The 21,627-nt window shown below is 41.0% G+C and overlaps 3 protein-coding genes across 4 annotated transcripts; 1 reads left to right on the plus strand and 2 right to left on the minus strand.

Moving 5' to 3' along the window:
• Positions 1 to 64: 64 nt before the first annotated feature.
• l2hgdh (L-2-hydroxyglutarate dehydrogenase) lies at positions 65 to 8,036 on the minus strand. Its single transcript, XM_035169013.2, has 10 exons — positions 7,816 to 8,036; positions 6,363 to 6,478; positions 5,715 to 5,866; positions 4,881 to 5,012; positions 4,647 to 4,809; positions 4,506 to 4,540; positions 4,255 to 4,422; positions 3,285 to 3,442; positions 2,952 to 3,083; positions 65 to 1,524 (listed from the first exon to the last, which is right to left on the minus strand). Exons 1-10 carry the CDS (start codon positions 7,893 to 7,895, stop codon positions 1,329 to 1,331), a joined length of 1,332 nt encoding a protein of 443 aa, XP_035024904.1. The 5' UTR covers positions 7,896 to 8,036; the 3' UTR covers positions 65 to 1,328.
• Positions 8,037 to 8,074: 38 nt separating this feature from the next.
• dmac2l (distal membrane arm assembly component 2 like) lies at positions 8,075 to 12,656 on the plus strand. Of its 2 annotated transcripts, none has more exons than XM_035169015.2 (5): positions 8,075 to 8,211; positions 8,911 to 9,024; positions 9,864 to 10,072; positions 10,721 to 10,892; positions 10,982 to 12,656. In XM_035169015.2, the coding sequence occupies exons 2-5, from the start codon at positions 8,930 to 8,932 to the stop codon at positions 11,094 to 11,096; spliced, it is 591 nt and encodes a 196-aa protein (XP_035024906.1). In that variant the 5' UTR covers positions 8,075 to 8,211; positions 8,911 to 8,929; the 3' UTR covers positions 11,097 to 12,656. The 2 variants fall into 2 exon arrangements, with proteins under 2 accessions (XP_035024906.1, XP_035024907.1); XM_035169016.2 differs by having other exon boundaries at positions 8,099 to 8,211; positions 8,921 to 9,024.
• On the minus strand, positions 11,349 to 20,412 carry cdkl1 (cyclin-dependent kinase-like 1 (CDC2-related kinase)). Its single transcript, XM_035169014.2, has 10 exons — positions 20,307 to 20,412; positions 18,804 to 19,017; positions 17,223 to 17,344; positions 14,822 to 14,894; positions 14,427 to 14,517; positions 13,738 to 13,938; positions 13,521 to 13,603; positions 13,353 to 13,409; positions 12,798 to 12,959; positions 11,349 to 12,215 (listed from the first exon to the last, which is right to left on the minus strand). Exons 2-10 carry the CDS (start codon positions 18,969 to 18,971, stop codon positions 12,114 to 12,116), a joined length of 1,059 nt encoding a protein of 352 aa, XP_035024905.1. The 5' UTR covers positions 18,972 to 19,017; positions 20,307 to 20,412; the 3' UTR covers positions 11,349 to 12,113.
• Between the last annotated feature and the right edge of the window lie 1,215 nt (positions 20,413 to 21,627).

Consider the following 21,627-nt stretch of genomic DNA (forward strand, 5'->3'; position numbering starts at 1 on the left):
TACACAAACACACACGAGAGACACTCACTGCAACACACACACACACACACACACACGTCAGAGCTGAGAAAGACACTTTATTCTGTAGCAGTGATTCAACACAAACACGAAGAATAAATGGTTTGAACAACAACATGTCATTTGTACACATTTTGTGCTCGTTCGCCATGTTTTTGTTTCGACTGTGCCTCCGTGTGGTCAAACTGTACAAGTGCCTCAGATGAACAGCTGCTGGAACCAAACAGGTCACATCTGGAGGAGAGAACTTCACCCAGTGGTTTTCCTTTCACTGTTTGAGTGTGAGTCTGCACAACACATCTCTACATCGTTTCTGATAATAATAAAAAAAGCACCTTAGATCGATATACAAGATGATATGAAGCTTATGTTTACACATTTTATGGCTCAAATCTCAAACATTGGTACATTTGCTTTACAAAAATATACATATTTTGTAAAAAAAAAAAATGAGAGGAAGTGAACGGGTTGATAATATGACAATTTTTTAACATGTGAAGCATCTGCAACTACAACAAAGTGCAGATTGTAGTAGAATTATATGAGATCTCCTCAAACACACGTTAAAAACAGGTTTTCTCAGGTTGTCGTCATATAATGTGATTAAAGTAGAATATTTGATCCTGATAAAACAAACTGTCTTTCTTCATAAACTGTGCGTTACCTTCCAAAATGAGGTAACGCACAGCGTTAACAAATATATATCTAATTTTAAATCTACATTTAAAAAATGTAAATATCTAAATTTTAAAGTTTTTATGTGCTGTATAATTTACATTGTTTGCCTAAAAGTGTTTCAAAATTGATTTGGACTGAAGCTCATTTAACTGTAGGAAGTGCAATATTCAAACGACAGAAATAAACTGTTATCATAGACTCAGCAGCTGAGAAACACAACCAGACAAAAAGTGGTAATTCCCCCCCCAAAAAAGTTCACATTCAATTCAACTTGTTTGTGTATTTATATTTTTCCGTTTTTAAAGTTTCATACTGATGATCAATTCATTGGAGCTAAAAAAAACTTTCACTTTTATTAAGAGTAACTTAAGAAAAATAGATTTTTACTGTGAAAAGTGGTGGAATAGACATATTATACAACCTGAAGTAGCTTAAGTAAAAACAGTCTGAAAATGTAATTAAGTCACAGATATGTAAGGTCACATCCCCCCCCACCTCCCCTTGATTAAGGCTTAACTTGTTATAAAAAGCTTCATGATGCTGCTGATGCAGTGACAGTTTGATAAAACATTTCAGTTTCACGTTGCATTGTTTGGTTTTCCTGTTTTCCTCCTAGCGACCACCATACTTCTCTACAGCGAGAAGCGGCCCTCCACCTCGTCTGCGATCATCTCACCGATGGCGAGGGAGGAGGTGGCCGCTGGCGAGGGAGCGTTACGCACGTGGAGCACCCGGCTGCCCACGTCCCCAACGCCGCCATCAAACACGAAGTCGTCCACAAGGTTGCCGTCCCGGTCGAGGGCTTGAGCTCGGACTCCTGCCGGACCCCTGGAGAGGGAGACAACCGGGGTTTCAGAAACCGTTATGTTTGCATTTGTTTGTTACTTATTTAGCAGGATTATGCAAAAACTACTGAACCAAGTTCCATGAAGTTTTGTGGAGGAGTGGGACATGATCCAAGGAAGAAGTCATTTAAATTCGGTGGGGATCTGGATCAGGGTATGGATCCAGGATCTTTGTTTTCAATTACTCTAACATTGTGAGATAGGGCGTTTTCAAAATTTCTCAGAGAATAACTCAAGGATCTTGGTGAATGTAAATGTGGTTTCTTAGGACTGTCGGGCCTCGGCGGAGGTGTGTACTCCGACTTTTCTAGTTGAGTTAGTCAAGAGTTACATGTCTCTTATAAAAAACAGCAAAGTACATAGTAGAACCAGAAGATCCGTTGATATCTAAATAGTGTAATACTTCAGTTACTCTAAAAAACTACAATTTACAACCATGTCTGTCCACACTCACATATTATCTGTCTTTAAGAGAGTGAGGGAATTTAATGAAATATATTGAGTGTATCTCCTGGTGAAAGTTATCAGGATATTGACATGTTCTATTCCAGTGAATCATTTCCAGTGAGAAACATGCCGTCTTCACTTAAGAGACTATTTTTACAGTGGAGTACAGAGGACTGATAGAGAGCGTCGTCACATGGTGCAACAACAATCACCTGACTTTGTTAAGCTTTGTTGTTCTTGCTCTGCTGTACGTCTACTGTAACAGTGAGCAAGGTCAATGACAGAGACTGAAAAACAGAGTCAGGTTTTTTTTGTATGTGTTCACACGCTGGGCCGATGAATCTGGTCCTGACTGAACGTTGTGGCTGCGTGAGAGTCGACAGTTCTTCAAATATGGATGTTGCTGCAAAGAAGCTATGGATTCTAAAACATGGCAGCGTTGCGTGTGTCTTCAACGCAGCAGCACAGAACATCAATGCAGATGTCACAGTTTCATGGTGGGCACAAGAGATTAATGTCACCTATTCAGTTTTTAATGTAATGTGAAAGATGGTTGAATTAACACTTCTGAGTTACGGTGTTGAATAAAGGCCAGAACAACATTATAACGTTGATCTTTGACCTTTTCAATATAAATGTGTTATCCCTTCATTTGACCCAATTAGACGTTTCTGTGGAACTTGTCTCATGAGGTCACCCTGACCTCGACCTTCAAAATCTAATCAGGTGGTTTTATTGGATGATTGTTGTAACTGTAGTGAAATTCCCTTCAGATTGTCCCGATAAATCAAATTCAAAAGATTAGGACAAACATTCTGAAAACATAATAGCAAACCATTTCTGTTTCAAGCTTATGGTCTGACAACTTTGAGAATTTACTTAATTATTATCATTTTACATAAAACCAAAAGCTTGTAACAGAGACTCTGTATTTCGTGTATTTGTACGTCTTGTATCACGTACCTGAGCACGTCACTCGGCGAGATTTCAGGAATGTACTTCTGCAGCATTTTAACCTGCGCACCGATGAAAACGCCTCTGTACATTTCTCCCATCCCATACTTTATGTTCTTCAACACCAGCTTCTGAAGGCCCCTGCAGCATTAAAAAAGAAAACTACTAAATATTCAGTGTGAATCAAGTATCTGAATACTGTTGTGTTACTGTGCAATTTGTGGATAAACTCCACAGTTCTTTAAAATCATAAATTTTAGAAACAAAATACTTTTCATAATAAAGTTCCAAGCCATAACACAAAGAAGACAATAAGAACAGGTAAATATTTTGACGTCGTACCTGAATGAGAGTGCATCTACAAAGTCTTTGGCGTTGAAGTCGTACACTTTGTAGCCCTCCCTTTTGAAGGCAAGCACCGCGTTAGGCCCGAGCCAAACGCTTCCATCCATCCGGGGGGTGAAGTGAACTCCCAGGAAGGGGAAACGGGGATCAGGAACCTGGAAGAAAATATTTCATAAAGACAAAATAAAGAAGCAACAGTTAAAGCAAAGAATGTTTTCATTCATTATTTGGGTCCTGTTAACAGAAGGAGGAGAATGTTTTGAACACGTATTAATCGTGTAAGAGTAAAACAGCTCCCTTAGCTTCAAGCTTTCAACTTTACTTTAAATCTTTTTAAAGGTTTTTTTTGTCCTTAATTGTCTATTGTATTAGAGTTATACTAGAATTACCAGAATTTAAAATCTCATCTATCTTTCTTCCTTTTTACAAAATATTGGAGAATGAATTTTCCTGTTCTGTCAGATCACTTTGCTGAGTAATATTTCCCCCCATTTTATTACTTCTTTAGAAAGCTGAGTTTGTGTAGTGAAGTGCAGCTGAACATATTTAGATTCAACTACTTTGTTTTTTAGGCTTCCCTCTCAGATCCTTATATGGTTGTAAATGTAAATTCTGGAAGTGAAACGAGAGAAACATATGAGGAAGTCCCCACTCTTTATTTGGCGGCACATTTCAAGAGAAAGCTGGAATTGAAAAACAAATAAACAAACAGCATAGCAACTCTCTCTCTCTCTATATATATATATATGTATATCAATAAAAGAATGCAGGGTTGCAGCTTAATGATCTCATGTTATGTGACTATGAGGCAGTGAGTTCCGTTAAAGAGTCAAATAAAAGATATCTCTTTCTGCCACATAGGGCCGCCAGAGTCCAGACAGTGCATGCGCAACATCTGTAGATCTAATGATTTATGTGGGTTACACAGGTTTGAACTTGTGGACAGATGGATCTCCAGCAGACTTACAGGGTAGATGTTTCCTTTGACCAAGTAGTGTTTCTCTGGCTTCAGGACCAAGTAGTCTCCCCTGAAGGGGACGATCCGCGGCTCCCGACTGCAGCCAGATATCTGCGACAGGCGGTCTGAGTGCAGACCTCCACAGGTCAGGACATAACGACACCGCACCTCGTTACCCTGACGAAACAGTACAGTGCAAAGGCTGCGAGGAACAGAACAGAGGCTAAACACTGTGATGGTTTTATCTGCATGTGTCTCACCTTGTTGTCTTTGATTGCAATTGGATACTTCATTCCTGCAAATGAAATTAAAAAAAGCATGTAAACCTTCTCAATGGAGCAGAATGTGTCTCTTGTAATTAAAACTATGTTGACACATGAATCTATGGGACCTGTCTTTACCTTCAGTGCTTCCAGCTGAGCTCTCCTTGACCATGGAAATGTCTTTGACTTCATAATCGGTCACCACCGTGCCGCCTGCCTCCTCAAAGTCTTTGCCGTACTGCAGAGCCACCATTCTCCAGTCCACGATGCCGGTGTAGGGAGAGTCCAAGGCCATGATGCCCTGAACAGATGACACGCTGTGAGCCTGATATCTTTTCTCTGGTGTGAATGAAAACCGTTGAAGTGTCTTACTCTGCAGTAAGGCTCTCGCTCTCGGATGGCCTTGCCGTCGATCATACTGAGGTCTCGCACATTGTTCTTAATCCCACGCTCATGCAAAGCTTTCAGTCGGGGGATCTCCTCCTGCTCCACAGCCACAATGAGCTGCCAGAGCAGAAACACAGGGATCAGTACTGAGATAGACACAATGCAACAATCCACATGACAGATATTATATACAGCACCTGAAGGTTTCTGATTTAATTTATAATTTAGAAAATGTCAGATGGTACTTCAGTCAAGGTTCTAATGAGGCTGTTTTAAGTGAAGTTAAAACTAGAATTACTGCCCCTGGAGTCCTTGAGACCAAGTGACAACTGGTCAAGATTTGAAGAAATCCCCTGAAGGCAGACTTGAGCTATGATATGTAAGAGGCCACCTCGACCTTGACCGTTGACCTCCCAACTCTAATCAGTTCATCTTTAAAGTGAACGTTTGAACCAAATTTGAAGAACTTGACCTTTGACACAAGAAAGGGACGAAACAACCTGTAAACATAACGACCGTCTCTGACGTGGAAAAGAAAATGACTCTAATGTGTGTATGGCTGCAGAGTGAGACACAATTCAAAGTTATTTTCAGTATCTATTAATACTTACTAATCAGTTGGTGCCTCGTTGCCAAATGGTTAAAGTGCATATCATAAAACTGCACCACCCGTGGTTCTATGACCAGCTGGGGACCTAGTTGCATGTCTTACCTTCTCTTTCTCTAAACTGTTTGCCTGAATGTGGTATGTCTTATAATTAGCACCTTCACTGATTTATCTAAAGTAAACAATCGAGTTATCTCTGAGAGAGAGCAGACCTTTCCACATCTCTGGTAAGGGAGTCCTTTCTTGTCGCAGTACTCGTAGGCTAAAGTGGCTCCTCGCACACACAGACGGGCCTTCAGCGACCCCGGCGTGTAGTAGATCCCGCTGTGAATGACTCCACTGTTGTGTCCACTCTGGTGCATGGCTGGTGAGGAATAAGAGAAGGGCAGAGGAACAGAAGAATTAAAAAGAAGAAAAATATAGCTAATTTGATAGATTCTCGATTTCATTTGCTTCCTCGCAGAGAGTCACATAAGGACATTGACACCACCATCTTGTTTATACAGTAAATATGGAGCTACATGAAGGTGACACTTTTCAGGGTTATTATTTCAAGGGCTTCAAACCAAATTTCAGAACAATATTGTGTTCACAAATGAGATTAGCAGGATGCATTGTGTTAAATTAGGTATTTTATTTAGATTTGTAATTTGTAATAGTCATTTAAATCACGGTTCATGCAGTTCAGTGGATGAACAGTGTCGGACAATAACAGGAAAATAATTCCAACACTGTTCACCTAATTCCTTTGAGTTGAAAATATAACTTCAATAAATGTGTCCTGTTCCAAAAAAACATCAAGGTCTACACTTTGTTACTTCCTTCACCACAACAACAGCAACTGTCAAACCTCCACCCACCGAGCTCCTTCTCTTTCTCCACCAGGATGAAGCTGAGGGACGGGTGTCGCAGAATGAGCTCTCGGGCTGTGGCCAAGCCCACGATGCCCCCGCCCACCACGGCCACGTCATGTGTGCTGAAAGACAGGCGGACACACAAGGTCACAGGGGGGTCAGATTTATGACAGCTCCTGATAAACAAGCGTCTCGACAGGGCTGCAGAATGTGTCGAGAGTGGAGCAGGATGTGGGTCAGTGGTTCAATGTCCAACAGGATTGACTGAGCAAACAATAAACCTTTGAATCAGAAGTGTTGTTGATTTTAGAAAACATCCAGGTCTGTCACAAGTTTCTCTGACGGGTAAATCCCATCTGTAAATCGAATTTCCACAGACGACTAGTATCCTTTGGGAGGACTTTTTAAGTTCCAGTGTATCCAACACAGGATTTCACATCATAAAGCATTTGCACAGAGCTGGAGGAACACAACGTCCCAAACTGGAAGAGCTCTTTAAATCTCTCATGGAGGCGCGGGAGCCTGGGGAACAGCCGACATATTGTTTTCATTGTGGGAAATAAGAGCCAGAGTCTGAGCAGCAGCAGCAACTCAATGCCGGGGAGGAGCCAGCAAATCCCAGGGAGGAAGAAAATTCTTGGAAACATCACAGGTCGTCCATCTGCAGAAGTTCTAGATAGAATCAAATTTGAGTTTATGTCATACGTGGCAAAGAACACTTTGTTCTTTTCTATAAAACTTTAAAGTCCTTACTTTGCAAAGTGCACTGAGATAAAGTATGTGGTGGTTTGGTGCGATGCAGATAAAACTGAATTGAACTTCGTGGACTTTAATTCCCTCGTTTGCAATCAAACAAGTAGCACAGATAACTTTTATAGCTACAATATGTGGCGAAATTGGGTTTTCAAACTAGACAAGATTACGTAAAAAGTCATGACCCAAAAGCCAGAAGTTACAAAATCTATATTTCACTTTCTTTTTTCTTGAAGGAGGCAGGACTAGGGGAAGGGGTCCCGTTACATAAACTGCTTGGCCCCGTAGATCCTGCAGGTCGAATGGGAAACACATGTTGCAGCCATGAACGAGGGGAAGTAAACATGAAGCAGAATGCATGTGATCTGAGGAGTTACAGTTAAAAAGCATGCACGCACACACACGCATACACACACAAACACACACAAACACACGCGCACACACACGCGCACACACACACACACAGCAGAAATGTCACGCAACCTGCCTCTGGATAGTTTAGGAAGTGACAGAGTTAGAAGTTGGCTCGTGGAGGAAGTGCATTGCTCATCTGCTCCCGGTCATCTCCTCACGAGTGTGTGGATTCCTCCCATGAGCCTCAGCTGCCTCCTCCCCCCTGTCAGTCACCTCTCTCCTGTCAGTCACCTCTCGCCTGTCAGTCACCTCTCTCCTGTCAGTCACCTCTCGCCTGTCAGTCACTCCTCACCTGTGCAGTCTGCAGCTCACGTCGCTCAGCACGTGATGCAGCGCGGCCTGAGGAGCCGCTCGACTCAGGATCCGGATCATGGTGGTGTGTTTTTTAAAAAAAGCAGATAAAAAACACCTCAGAGTCTTTTCTTCATCGTTCAGTTCCTCCTCAGCTCCGTGTTTCCTTCCCCCTCTTCCTCCTCTTCCTCCTGTAGCGGCGGTTAGCTGCAGAGGGTCGACGAAGCCACGCCCACGATACACACACCTCCCCCGCCGCCGCCACGACGTATTACGTAAGCGCGTACAGCCAATAGGAACGCCGGAGGGTGGATGCGTCACGAGGTCAAAGGTCGCAGCGGTGGAAACTTCCCGGACGTAAACATAGATGTCAACAGAACGACGTGTTTGAGGACAGGTGAGGGGCTTTAACCTGTTTCTGCTGGTTGAGTGGGTTTTTACATCTGGTGATATTACACGTGGAGGCTGTGGCTGAGCGGGCAGAGAGGTTCGATGCTAGTCTGAATGCCGAAGTGTCCTTGGGCAAGACACTGAGCCTCTCATAGGAAAAGTGCTGCGTATAGATGCACTGTGTGAATGTGTGTGTGTGAATCTCTGTATATGAATATAACTACAGACTATATAAATACAGAATATACAAATACAGACTATATATCAACAGACTATATAAATGCAGATTTTATAAATTCAAACTATAACTACAGACTATATAAATGCAGACTATTTAAATACAGACTATTTATATACAGACTATATAACTACAGACTAGTTGTATACAGACTATATAACTACAGACTAGTTGTATACAGACTGTATAAATACAGACTAGTTATATACAGACTATATAACTACAGACTATTTATATACAGACTATATAACTACAGACTATTTATATACAGACTATATAACTACAGACTATTTAAATACAGACTGTATAAACACAGACTGTATAAATATTCAAATGAACTGAGACAACTTCATATACATGAATTGATTACCTTTTATTTTAGTATTTTGGTTTGATTTTTGTGAAGAAGTTTGTGAGCTAAGTTCTATAGAATACAGGTATACTTTTATTATTCTTATTATTTGACAGTGTTTTCCAGCTCCGAGACATGAGGCTCTTATCGAAGGCGGTGCAGGCTGCAGTGAGTCAGAGGGGGCGGAGCCACAGACACTTCTGGGGTTGGCTCAATGCAGTTTTCAACAAGTGAGACAACGTCCATTCACCTGCAGACTAACTGGACACGTGTGGCAGCTGCACAGTGATGCAACACGGCACTGTCATACACAGAAGTCACTCAAGGCCATGTGGGAATGAAAGAAACTCTAAAGTGCTGATCAGAAGCAGAAAAATTTATTATAAATATATAGTATAAACTAGACTCTGTACCCAGTAGACTGCTTACCTGTGGTCAGCTGTGGCAAATATTAGATGAAGAAATGAAATACAATAAAATAATTCTACCTGAATATACTTTACTTTAACAAAACACAGAGTGCACTGTTCCCTTTGGTTGTGAAACGTTTTATTATTTTTTTAGGTTTTTTTTAAACGCCACATTTTAAGTATATTAATATATTTTTGTAGTTTTTGTAGTTTTTGTACAATTTTGCTAACAAACAAACCAGCAAACACACAAACACACAGGGGTCTTTCGTGGTCTACAAATACAGATTATTATTATTATATCATTTAATTCACACATCCCTGAGGATGTCAACAAAAATGGAACATGATATTATTAAGTGTCAACAAAGGAGTTAAAGAAAATGACAAATGTCCACACAAGTTTTCAGAACCTGAAGTTCCCTGTGGTCTTATTTAGTTTAACCAACAGGCAGAAAGAATCTCAAAATAACTCTAAAAAGTTGTGAAACACAGAAAAACAAACAGATGTTGAAATATTTTCAGTATATTTTGCTCAGATGACCTGGTGGGCAGTTTGCCAAGTAGACTTTATATTTATTCACCCTCTTCACTATCCTCACTGTCACCAGCGTGTACTTGTACTACGGTACTTTGAATGTTTGTCCATCCTCTCTCAGGGTCGACTATGAGAGGATCAAGTCTATCGGCCCAGACCGAGCTGCAGCAGAGTGGCTGCTGAGGTGTGGGGCCAAAGTGAGGTTCCAAGGGTTCGACCGGTGGCATCACGACTACAACGGACTTCCCACCGGACCCCTGGACAGATACAAGATCCAGGCCATCGACGCGACTGAATCCTGCATCATGTTCAGAGGCTTTGACCACCTGGGTCAGTGGAGAATGTTATGTTCTGGTCCTCATGACTTAGAATTCAGCAAAACCAAAGTTATTTGAATGAATCCCCTGAGGACCATGAATATATCACACAGTGTTGGGTTGACAGACTAACAGAGTGGGGGTCCGTGGGGTCTTAAATTGAATAATTAGAATTTTAGGCTTAAAACTGTGTCTACAGAAAAGACTGTGGATACCCACTGTCTCGGTCTGTAGTTTGAGAGATAATATTGCATTTTTGAGGATTATTTCTCTACTTCACCTTCTCTCCAATTATGGGGAAGTGAAAGTAATCCTGGGACTTGACATACTGTAGGTCTTCAATTCAATTCTTTGTGGTCTTAAGTTTAACGTGTTCAAACCTGCAGAAACCCTGCCATCAAAGTCCTGTTCAAATTAAATATTAAAGCTTAACACGAGCTCGATCTCGGCCGTTGACCTGAAAGTGATAACGGCTCTGAGTTAACAAGAAAGGAAAGAGACGGGTGAAAGTGCATCTCTCCAAGTCTGATGATCCAAAAGTGACGCAAGCGGCCGGGATGTTTTACAGTGAACGGACACTTCACCATCTCTGACCTTGTTAACTGCAGCGTTCAGTAGAGAAAATGCTGATTCTTGTTTTTTTTTCTGTTCATTTTTCTAGATGGTTTGAAACATTTGGTGGAAATGAAGTTCAACAAGTGCATCTACATTGAAGACACGTGTCTGGAGAGGCTGAGCTCCATAGAGAACCTGCAGGAGAGTTTGAACACGATGGAGGTGGTGTCGTGTGGGAACGTGACCGATAAGGGCGTCATTGCCCTTCACAAACTCAAGTGAGTGTTAGGACGTTACCTTCAAAATACTCTTTCCGGTCCATGTATGCTCTTATTTTGTAACACTAACGAGTATTAACTCCACACAGGAATCTGGAGTCTCTGTTTCTCAGCGATCTGCCGGGAATCAAAGACAAACAGACGACAGCAGACAGACTGCAGACGGCACTCCCACGTCTGGATTTAACGCTGGACCTGAACTGACAGGTTCTCACTTCGTAGAGCAAGTTATTATTGTAATGAAAAAACCCAATGTTGAAGGAGGAGGGTGGAGCTGCAGGGCTTTGATTGTCCGAGGAGCAGATCCTTAAGATCCTGGAAATGTGATGCCAGCCTCCGAGGGTTTAGTTGTGCTGATAGTGAAGTTATTTCTAAGCTTGTGTGATCAAATGGTAAAGAAACAATCCACAAAGAAAGAAAGAAAATAGTTAAAGCACTTTGTGATGTCGACACCAGTTCTTTTTTTGATTGGTTGAACATTTCTTTACTTTATTATATTCTCAACATTCAACCCCACATGTGGGTCCACAGGCAGAAACAGTTTGTGAAAATTCTGAGGATTTCAAATCATTTCTCTTTAGATTAATTTGGCGTTTGTACAAAATCTGAGGCGAGACGGACGGTGGAAAACATCCTTAGCACCAAAGCTCCAGAGATAACGAGTACAAAGTGGTGTTGTTACTGATGAATGACGGCGAGGGGGAAGTTGAGGGAATGTTTAAAAGTGTATTCACTCCTGATGTCAATAAATATTTTCAGAAATGCTCATTAGTCGTGACCAAAAAAATAGTCTGAGTCCTACATTATTTAACTTATTCAAAGACATAAAAACTCAACTACCAAAAACATGTCACTCTCACATGTTGCATTATATAAAAAAAAATACATTTGGCAAACCAGGCAAGGCAGTACGTCGTAGTTTTACCTTCAGTCTACTGAGCGACTACAAGCAGAGCGGCACGTCGCTCCTCGTCTTCACACGTCTACACAAAGTACAAATCGACTTGAAATGTAGGCAACATACATAAACCAGCGTGTCCGACTCCACACGCTGGGGATAGTGCATAGACCGACATCACCTCATGTGGAAAAACAAACTGTAAAAAGTGGTGGAATCCTCTCGATTGCTTTTAGAACCACGTAGCTTCCCCTCCTGAGTGTTTTGTTTAGGAAACAGCAGATCGATGGTCAGGATTTGAGTTCAGATCAGGATCAGTGGGTTTAGATGTTGGGGAGGTGGTAGTTGAACCTGCGCAGGTTGTTGTAGTACTTCTTGTTGTCCAGAGCCGGGAAGATGCTGCTGCCGGTCAGCTGCGGCAAATACTGGAGGGAGGAAAGAGAACAAACATATATAAAGCAAATTATATTTATAAGGCAAATTATTATTTCATCCAGGTTCCCTCTGGTAGTGAAATGTGAACGTATACGTCACCAAACTGTTTTACAATCAGTTTCCTGGGGGTTTAGTTTATTCTACATAATCATAATACTACAACTACTAATAATAAAAGAAGAAGAAAACCGCAGAACAGACACTGATATTTTTCCTTGTTTCATCAGATAAAATGTTTTGAAAAATGTGATGTTCTCGTCTGGATTACAATAATTTGAAGTTATAGACTGTACATAAAGATGAATGACAGATCCCCGAAAGTTTCCCCCTGGTGGCTGGCTGCAGTATAGGTCGTAAACCCTGCATCCTCCATGTTAGAGAAAAGGACATAATGAAAAAATGATCTGTCAATAAAGTTAAGTTTCATTCAACCCAAGTGTTTGATGTTTCTTTCACAATTTGTCCTTTTTTAATACCAGTTTGATTTGACAAACCCTGACTGACACCAGCCCTGTGAATCAGGAGCTGTGGTGAAAGTCCGGCGGTCATTCATCCAACATGAGGCCGCTCACCCCGGGGGGGAGCTGCTTGCGAGGGAAGCGCGTCCTCTTGTTGCTGGAACGATCCTGCTCACGAGACGAGCTCTGGCTCTTCTCCCGCAGGTGGTCGAAGTACGGATGCAGGAGGAGCTGCTCACAGGTCAGACGCTCAGAAGGGTCCATCCTCAGACAACCCTGAACCACGGAGGAGGACGGGTGATAGAGAGGGTCAGAGAGGGAGAGAGAGGGAGAGAGAGGGAGAGAGAGGGACAGAGAGGGAGAGAGGGAGAGAGAGGGACAGAGAGGGACAGAGCGGGAGAGAGAGGGGGAGAGATGGTTTCTCTTTGACGAGCAGCTGTAGTTACTCGGGTTAATTTGAGAACACAGCACTTTCACATAGTTTCTAATTTGTTGTGCAGATACAAAATGTAAAATTGCCTGAAAGTAGAGTTTTCCATGACTTCACTATAAGAGATGTAGTAAAATATGCACATTTATTGAGATTAAAATCCAAACTTTGTGTGTAGCTCATGTGTTTTAGGTTAAAAATGCATTTGATTCGTATTTCGCTGATTGTAACATCTTTACCTTCATGAGACTCAGAGCTTGATGTGAGAGGTTCGGATATTTCTGCTCCAAAGGTTCCTACGCAAACAGAAAATGTTTCATAAGGTACATTTCACATTTTCCTGTATTTCTTAATTTTAATTTACATAATTGATCTTCTTCATGCTGAGCGAAACCAGCAGAACTCACCATCTCCTGTGGCTCTGGGATGGAAACTCCACTGAAGAACTGGTTGTTGCTGAAAACCTGCTGATGTCGAGGGATCAGATCTCCTGCAGAGAACAAGACGAACAGCACAGTGAACGCAACAAGGATATTTAAATATCGTCGTATTTCATCACAATATGGAGAAGTTATAAATAACAATGTTGACAAAAATCAATAACTGTGGAGCGGCTGGTCTCACCGAGAGTCTTTCTGATCAGGTACAGTTGGTCCATGTCGGACTTCCCGGGCCACAGAGGGATCCCTGACAACAGCTCAGCAAACACACAGCCGATCGCCCACACGTCCACTGGGGCCCCGTACTGAGTGTCCCCCACCAGCAGCTCGGGGGCCCGATACCAACGGGTCGCCACGTAGTCTGTGTAGTAGTCACATGGACCAGCTGATGACACACACACACACACACACACACACACACACACACACACACACACACACACACACACACACACACACACACACACACACACACACACACACACACACACACACACACACACACACACACACACACACACACCCCTTGAGTCTTTGGTGGCTCCTGAATTCATTCATGTATTTTTAATTGATGTACTTGTAATTTAATGTTTTATGTTGTTTTAGTCAACCCCTCTTTAAAATGAACAATATACTCATGGATAAATATTTCATTTGTAAATTATTTTTAGAAAGTCTATTTTTATTGCCCATCAAATTTAATTTAGTCTATTTATTCATAGAAGAAATCGAATTTGCTATTTATTACTGTACAATTAATCATTAATTAATAAAATGCTTTATAAGTGCACCTTTAAAACACTAACACAAACACTGAGTCAGGAACAGTCACGTCCACCAGGGGTCACTGTCGATAAAGTCTGAAAGTCTTACTGAGAATCCTGGCAAAGCCAAAGTCACAGAGTTTGATGACCTGATGTTTGGTGATGAGGATGTTCTCCGGTTTCACGTCTCTGTGGATGCACTGCAGACACACAAGCATCAGGGTGTGAGGTTAAACATGTTCAGAGCTGTTGAGGATAAAGGGACTGTGTAAAAAGGGGAGGGGAGTCCAGTTAAACGGGGGTGTTTGTTGTGTCTAGGTGATGCATTAACTGTCGGTCAGCCAAGGGGAAGGAATTCTTGTCGAAGAAAAGAAGAAGAGGAGGAAGAGGAGTCATAAAGCAGGGGGGCCTGGTGGGAGCTGGAGGAGGGAGGAGACCGGAGGAATTTAGAAAACAAGCCGAGGACAAAATTCCACCGAGTCGATCACAGAGTCGGTCACTTACATTTTGTTTGTGGCAGAAGTTCACGGCCTGAAGTGTCTGCCAGGTGATGCTCTTCACCAGGTGCTCGGGGACACTGCGAGACACAGAGCAAACGTTAGAGGGGAAAAATGTTCCTGTTTCATCTGAGGGACGGATAACGACGAGGTTCAGACACTGGAAATATTAGTTTGACAAAAGTTCACTAAGCTGATCATTTTTCCAATTAACGTTTTATCTTCCTGAGTAAAGTCATTATCTGCTGAAGTAGAGATCTTGAACCAATTCAAACTACATTTCAATTCACTAGATACAGATTTTTAATTGGATCTGCCCCAAAATGCACTCCCTCTTTTAAATATCAGACCCGTAATCAAGTCTGATTTAGTAATTTTAAGAAAAATGCGTCCAATATGTTAAATTATCTCTTTAATACTAATTTATAACCTGTGCTGATGATTTGTACGTTTTTTTATTTTGTCTTTCGTGTAGTTTTCATATCACGTTCTTTTATATTTCAATCATTTACTTTGTATTTATTGCTGTAACAATGACTCCGACCTCTTGGTCTCTTTAAATCTCAATGACACTTGAAACGTGCTTGAATAAAGTTACAATTAATCCTGATTCTGATTCAAAGTCAAAATATCGACCTCATGGTGGCGCTGTAGAGGAGGTCAGGGATCAATAAAGCATATAAATCAGTGAGATTGATCCTCTGGGGACCTTGAATGTTGTGGACTGAGAAACAGGCTTAAACTTAAACAAGGACTAAGTTTGTTTGTTAGAGGAGAACTGGACGAGATAAATCTAATAAAAAGAAAAGATGGATATGTTGTCCCTGCATGAAGGGAAAGTAAAAATCGGAGTCTTTCTCTGTGACTGCAGTTGTTCAGCTTCTCAGACACGTCTCGTCCCTCGGACGCCTCAGACGACAGCGAGCCGCCCGGCCGCTCCCGTCCTGAGGCTCAACACTGAGGCTTTGTTGCTTCCAGGGACCATCGTCCATCACTGTTGCCGTGGAAATGGCTAAATCGAGCCCTGTGACTGGCAATTAATAACAATCTCCGCCCCTTCTCCGCACTTTGTTTTCTCCTCTTTTGAACCGTCTGTGTCCAGAGGGCTGCAGGCCAGGACCAGGGGGGGACCAGACAGCGAAAACACTCCATATAAAATGTGGCCGAGCGAGACATCCCCTCGACAGCAAAGCATTCTGGGAGAGCATCACTGTAAACATTCCACAGGGGGACGGGTCAGCGTCCCAGGAGACCAACATTGTGCCCATCAGAGTCGCACAAAGCCCAGTGTACGCTGTGGTGTATGTGTAATGTAGAAGTAATAGAAAGTACACAGCACGTTGTTAAATGAAAAGCAACCAAAGTCAGATTTATACTGGTCAGTATCTCGGTGCACCAGTTCACCCAGCAGCTGTGAGTGTGTGTGGGTCTGTTTTTATTACATAACCAGTGCATAACAAGTGTGTACAGCTTCTAACGGCGAGAATTTGTTAAAATCACTATTTGTATAGTTTGTACAAGTTCGTTTGTTCTCGTGTCTTCTTTTGTAAACACACATTTTATTCTATTCTGTATATTTATATTATTATTACTTGCACCAAGGAGGTTTTGTTTTCACCCCTGTGTGTTTGTGTGTTTGTCAGCATGATTACACAAAAACGGTTTTCCACAACAATTGGTGGAAAGAAAGAAGCCAATTAAATTTTGGAGTGGATCCGGACAAAAGGGGCTGATCCAGGATTTGTGCTGCAAAATAGATCGTAGTTTCATAGGGTGTAGGAGTAACTCAGCCGCTGTACGCTGACAAATAGAGTTAGAAACCTGTAACTACCACTGATTCAGTAGAGAACCAACAGTTTATATGCATCTGTTATTCTGGTTGTTATTGTTCTGTATTCTATTACTTTCTCAACTACTTTATTTGTGCTGCAATGGAGCCTGAAAACATTTTAAACATGATTACAGGTGTGACAATAAACATCAGGTTTCATGGTACTTTTATTTTTTTATTTTTATGCCTAAATGTCTGTTATTTGCTGTTGTATTAGTTTCCTGTTATATTTTGTTGTCGTCTTGTCGACCTTGTGTCTTTTTGTTTGTTTTGTGTGTAACGTGTCGGTTCCTTTGTGACAGAATAAAACTGTGAAATTTGGCAAAAGAGCCAGAAAGTCCAGTCATCAGTTCAGCAGCTGGAAACACAAACTCTCCTCATCTGGGGATTTCAACTGCATCACATTCTTAAAATGCTCAGGGAAACTGAGATGTGAAATCCTACAAATCCTGAACAACTGAACAAAGTACGATCGAAAGCTCCTGACCAGCTACTGAATGGACCTCGAGATACAAAGTCTTGAGTCTTGCTGCTTCTCATAAGGATGAAAGTGTAACTTTGAGTCAGAGCCTCTCACCCTCTGGGATGTCGGTCCAGCTCGTTGAGGACCGTGTGATCGCAGTACTCGAAAACCAGGTGAAGCTTCCGCTTCCGCCGAAAAACCTCGATCAGGTTCACCAGGTTGGCGTGTTTCAGTTGCCGCACACACACACACACACACACACACACACACACACACACACACACACACACACACACACACACACACACACACACACACACACACACACACACACACACACACACACACACACACACACGAGAAAAACATTAAAGACAGAAAGAGACATGAGATCTGCACATTATCAGGAAAAGGCCACAACAGACACAAAACCAGTTAAAGCGACTTTAGGAAACCAGTCCAGTGTGTGGTGTGGGGAGCGATCTGTGGTTTGCTCTAATCAAACAGACTGAACTGTTTCCAGATGGTGATAAACATGCTGTTGCCCCTGACAACCCGTCCCCATCCTGTCGTATTTATGAGCCGCTGGAGTCCAGTCGGCCGCGAACACCCCCACCCACAGCATGACTAATTAAACCTGCGACCACTGTACCACGACGTCTCAGGAGGTGGAACGTGAAGGAAAAACAGACAGAGCAACATTCAGATCAAACTCAGCTGTTGATGTCCAAGTCTGGTGGGAAACACTAAGCACCCAGAACTTTGAGATTTGAGATTAATAAACTGATATTAACAAAAGATCAAAGACGTCCAGCCGAGGCCGAAGCTTTTTCAGGTGTTAAAAGTTGTAGAATTTCTCCTTTTCTGTTATTAAACTCCAGAGATTTCATATTTTAAGTTCCTGCAGAGCTTTTCCCTCCGTTTGATAGCAGGCCTGTAAACCTCTTCTAAACGAGACGTTTTCTGTGCTGCAGCCACAAAGAAAGTTTCCCCTCTGCAGAATGAACTGCCACCGTCCCTCCTGCTGCTCGGCACAACAGAGAGGAGAGGGTTTCTTTAAAAAGGCCATAAAAACAGGATCTGCATCTTTAAAAACATCAAATAAAAACCTCACGGCCAAGAGCTGCATCGACTTTGCATCTTTACTTTCTGTTATTTTTGTGATGTTCTTTTCTTTCCATCGACGTGACTTAGCTGAAAGTTTATCCTGATACTTTTTTATATATCTGGACTCTGCTCTTCAGTGTTTGCATGAATTTTAAGTCTTAAGTTTTCAAAAGAGACGTGTGTGGAGGCCAGGAAGAGAGAAAATGTGTAGTTTGTGAAAAGTTAGTCATCAAAAAGTTAAAATGTTCTTTGAAAGTCAAAGTTTAGGTTTGTTTTCACTTAAGATGGAAGAATTAGCTCAAAACTTTGATTTATTAAGTAAAAATTTAGATTTTTTTACTTTCATAGGTTTGAATATTTCATCCTTTCAACTTAATAAGGAAAAATGTTGACATTTATTCATATAATTTTATATTTTTCTCTAAAATGTTGCCTGGGAATCTCATGATTTAGATTTTTCCTCACAGTTTTGAGAGAATAAACTTTACTTTTACAAACTATCTCATAATTCTGACTCTTATGATCCTAAATGTTCCTTAATTGAATAATTAGAAAAATAAAAGCGTGACCTTGCGTGTGTGTCGTCACCTTGAGCATCCGGATCTCCCTCAGTGCGATCTTTTTGATGATGGGATCGTCCTCCGACTCCACGAACTTCTTGATGGCGACGATCTGCCCCGTGTCTCTGTTCCTGCACTTGAAGACGACGCCGTAGGAGCCTTCTCCGATCTTTCCGATCTTCTCGTACTTCTCCATCCTCAGGTCAGAAGGAAAGGAAACACTTGAGTCCAGGGAGTCGAACCTACGACAAGTTCACAGCAGGGAAAGAAAACTGAGGGTAAATTCACCGCCTGCTGCTTTAAGTTCACACAGTTATGGTCTGAATTCATATTATGATTCATATTAACAGGTGATATGAGGGTTTGAGCTCAGAAAAGAAAAACTGTGATGCTTTTATAAAACTAAGAACTGATTCAGATTCATCTTTTGTGAATATACAGAGAAGAACAGTACAGATTTGTGATGTGGTCATGAAGCCTCTGCTTTCTGTCCTCAAGTCCAAACTACACCTGGAGAAGCAGCGGTCAGGTTTTATTCTCCACATGTGAAACAAACTTCACGTGATAATCAATGTGCTTCGAGTTTAAGAAGCAAAGATTCACGACAAATTTACAACAAGACTAAACGTGAGTGGAAAATATATAAAATAAGAAGATATTCATATTTAAAAATAATAATAAATATAATTGAAAATGTAGAATGAAAACAAATAAGATAAAAACAAACACTGTAGTAAAAATGGAGAATAATATTAATATGGTTAGCTTAGGAAAAGAATATGTGTTTTGAATCTGTTTAAAAAGAAGGAAACTTGTAGCAGATCTTAAATAAAGTGGTGGAGGATTTCAGAGAGTAACTGACCAAGACTTTGCTGTTTGCTGCGACAACTTATTAAATCAAATAATGATTAATTTCATACATGGCACTCTTACTGTTGATTTGACTCTTTTACTCATATTAATCTCCTTTTAATTTCTTTTTGTATTGTCTTATGTTGCTTTTACATTTAATTAAGCCTCATGTAAAACACGTTGAATCTCTGACTGTTCTCTACCAATAAACCTTCTACTACTAATAATTTAATATGAATTATAAAATACCTGCATCCGAGCTCAGCCGAGCATCATGCATTAGGGCCTAAATGTTAACTTAACCTCTTAACCTGCCTCCAGAAGACAGATTTAATTGCTCAGAGCAACATTACACCTGCCGGCAGTTACATTACGTAAGGAACAACATTTGCAATGCAAAGTCTACTGGGTGATTTCCCAGAGGAGAGACACAGAGAGAATAACACAGGGGATGAAATCAGAGATCTGCACTGACACACACAGCAACTGGCAAAGTCTGAATAAAACAGTCAGGACGACATCCACAGCTTTAAATATGATAACATCACAAAGTGAGATATGATGAAACTTAGTTAATATAAAGTCTGAGTCAAGTTCCCCAATGAAACAGCTGATGACCCAATATTCCTACAAATAAACCTTCCAGAGATTAATCAGCTGATTGAAAAGTGAAACTTACTTTGAGGGGAAATGTCCACAGGTGAAGGAAAGAGGAGGAGTTTTCTTCTTCTTCTTCTGTCTCCTCCTGCAGACACAGACCTTCCTGCTGGAGGACCTCAGCTCATCTGTCTCATCTCATTCTACTCTGCTGCTTTAAAGATGCACCACTACCTCACATCCGGCCACAGCTTTCAAAATAAAACTCCTCCAGCCCGCAGCACTTCATTCTCTGAGGCTTGACGGTTTGTTGTTTTATTATTATCCTTAATTAATTAACTGACCCATTCGAGCAAGTTACATGAAAATATATTGTAGGCCCCATTTTAGTGATACATTTTGTATATATCTTTATAAATCCAATGTATTAATCTAAATAAATATATGAATTTATTGCAGCAGAATTCAGAAACCCTAATTCATCTATTTAAATCATAGTAATGTAAATATTTACTGACTGAATCTCCATGAATATAAGGTGTAAACACAGCATGTTTTATACACTTTGTTCTCTATTCATACATTTACAAATTACAATTCATTTCTTTGCTTAGCTCTTCTTTTTTAAAGTTTTAATTGATATATTTTCACCCATTTCTTTCTATTTTAATAAAAGTCGTCAGTTTGTTAAACTGTTGAAGTGATGATGATAAAATGGTCGTTAAGTCTCTTGAAGCTTTGTGCTTTCGACTGAAGTGAAGATTTATTTGGATGAATCCCGACTTGTTTAACTGCTTGTTGATGACGTTTGGTAATGAGATGATTTACATTGAAATAAAATACTATATTATACAATTGCATAGAATAATAACGTGAGAAAATATATTCAGAGAAGCCAACAAAAGCTCAATTTAAAGCACCGTAACTCTAAGATGATGCTTTTTGTGTGAAATCAGGTGATTTTTACTTGAAGACTGGCTGTGTTTTATTCTGAAGGTGACATCATCTGACTTCCTCTTCTATCCACTAACTCAACTTGACACACTTCTCTCTCTCCTCCACCAGAGGAGCTTCAGACTCCACCTGCAGAAAGACAGAGGAGCAGACTCCTCTGGGCTTTTTCACACATCTGGAGATGTTCACACCTTGTTTATTTGGAGATGTTCACACCTGATGGACTGAGAGTTTGAAAAATACACCACATCCTCCTGCAGCCAGAGAAAACATCCGTCAGGGAGGAAAACAACTCTGTTCTCACAGGAGAATTCACTCATCTTCTGTCCTTTAAAGAGAAATCCTCACAGGTCTGAACACAGTTTGAGTTACTGGTGAATTAGTTTGTGATTCTGCTGAACAGTTTTTTTTTATTTCTCGTCCATTTCATGTTTTTGTGGCCTTCAAAA

The sequence above is a fragment of the Hippoglossus stenolepis genome, chromosome 10, assembly GCF_022539355.2.
Source record: "Hippoglossus stenolepis isolate QCI-W04-F060 chromosome 10, HSTE1.2, whole genome shotgun sequence".
NCBI classification, from domain to species: domain Eukaryota; kingdom Metazoa; phylum Chordata; class Actinopteri; order Pleuronectiformes; family Pleuronectidae; genus Hippoglossus; species Hippoglossus stenolepis.

What these genes read in the sequence shown, in the direction of transcription:
- l2hgdh (XM_035169013.2), bottom strand. Translation starts at nt 7,895, where the DNA reads ATGATCCGGATCCTGAGTCGAGCGGCTCCTCAGGCCGCGCTGCATCAC. An exon ending in GTGAGCTGCAGACTGCACAG is followed by an intron (nt 6,479 to 7,815) that starts GTGAGGAGTGAC and finishes CCTGTCTTTCAG; the next exon opens with CACACATGACGTGGCCGTGG. An exon ending in GGAGAAAGAGAAGGAGCTCG is followed by an intron (nt 5,867 to 6,362) that starts GTGGGTGGAGGT and finishes ATTCCTCACCAG; the next exon opens with CCATGCACCAGAGTGGACAC.
- dmac2l (XM_035169015.2), top strand. Translation starts at nt 8,930, where the DNA reads ATGAGGCTCTTATCGAAGGCGGTGCAGGCTGCAGTGAGTCAGAGGGGG. An exon ending in CTCAATGCAGTTTTCAACAA is followed by an intron (nt 9,025 to 9,863) that starts GTGAGACAACGT and finishes ATCCTCTCTCAG; the next exon opens with GGTCGACTATGAGAGGATCA. An exon ending in ATTGCCCTTCACAAACTCAA is followed by an intron (nt 10,893 to 10,981) that starts GTGAGTGTTAGG and finishes AACTCCACACAG; the next exon opens with GAATCTGGAGTCTCTGTTTC.
- cdkl1 (XM_035169014.2), bottom strand. Translation starts at nt 18,971, where the DNA reads ATGGAGAAGTACGAGAAGATCGGAAAGATCGGAGAAGGCTCCTACGGC. An exon ending in ACTTCTGCCACAAACAAAAT is followed by an intron (nt 14,518 to 14,821) that starts GTAAGTGACCGA and finishes GTGTGTCTGCAG; the next exon opens with TGCATCCACAGAGACGTGAA. An exon ending in TGGCTTTGCCAGGATTCTCA is followed by an intron (nt 13,939 to 14,426) that starts GTAAGACTTTCA and finishes GTGTGTCATCAG; the next exon opens with CTGGTCCATGTGACTACTAC.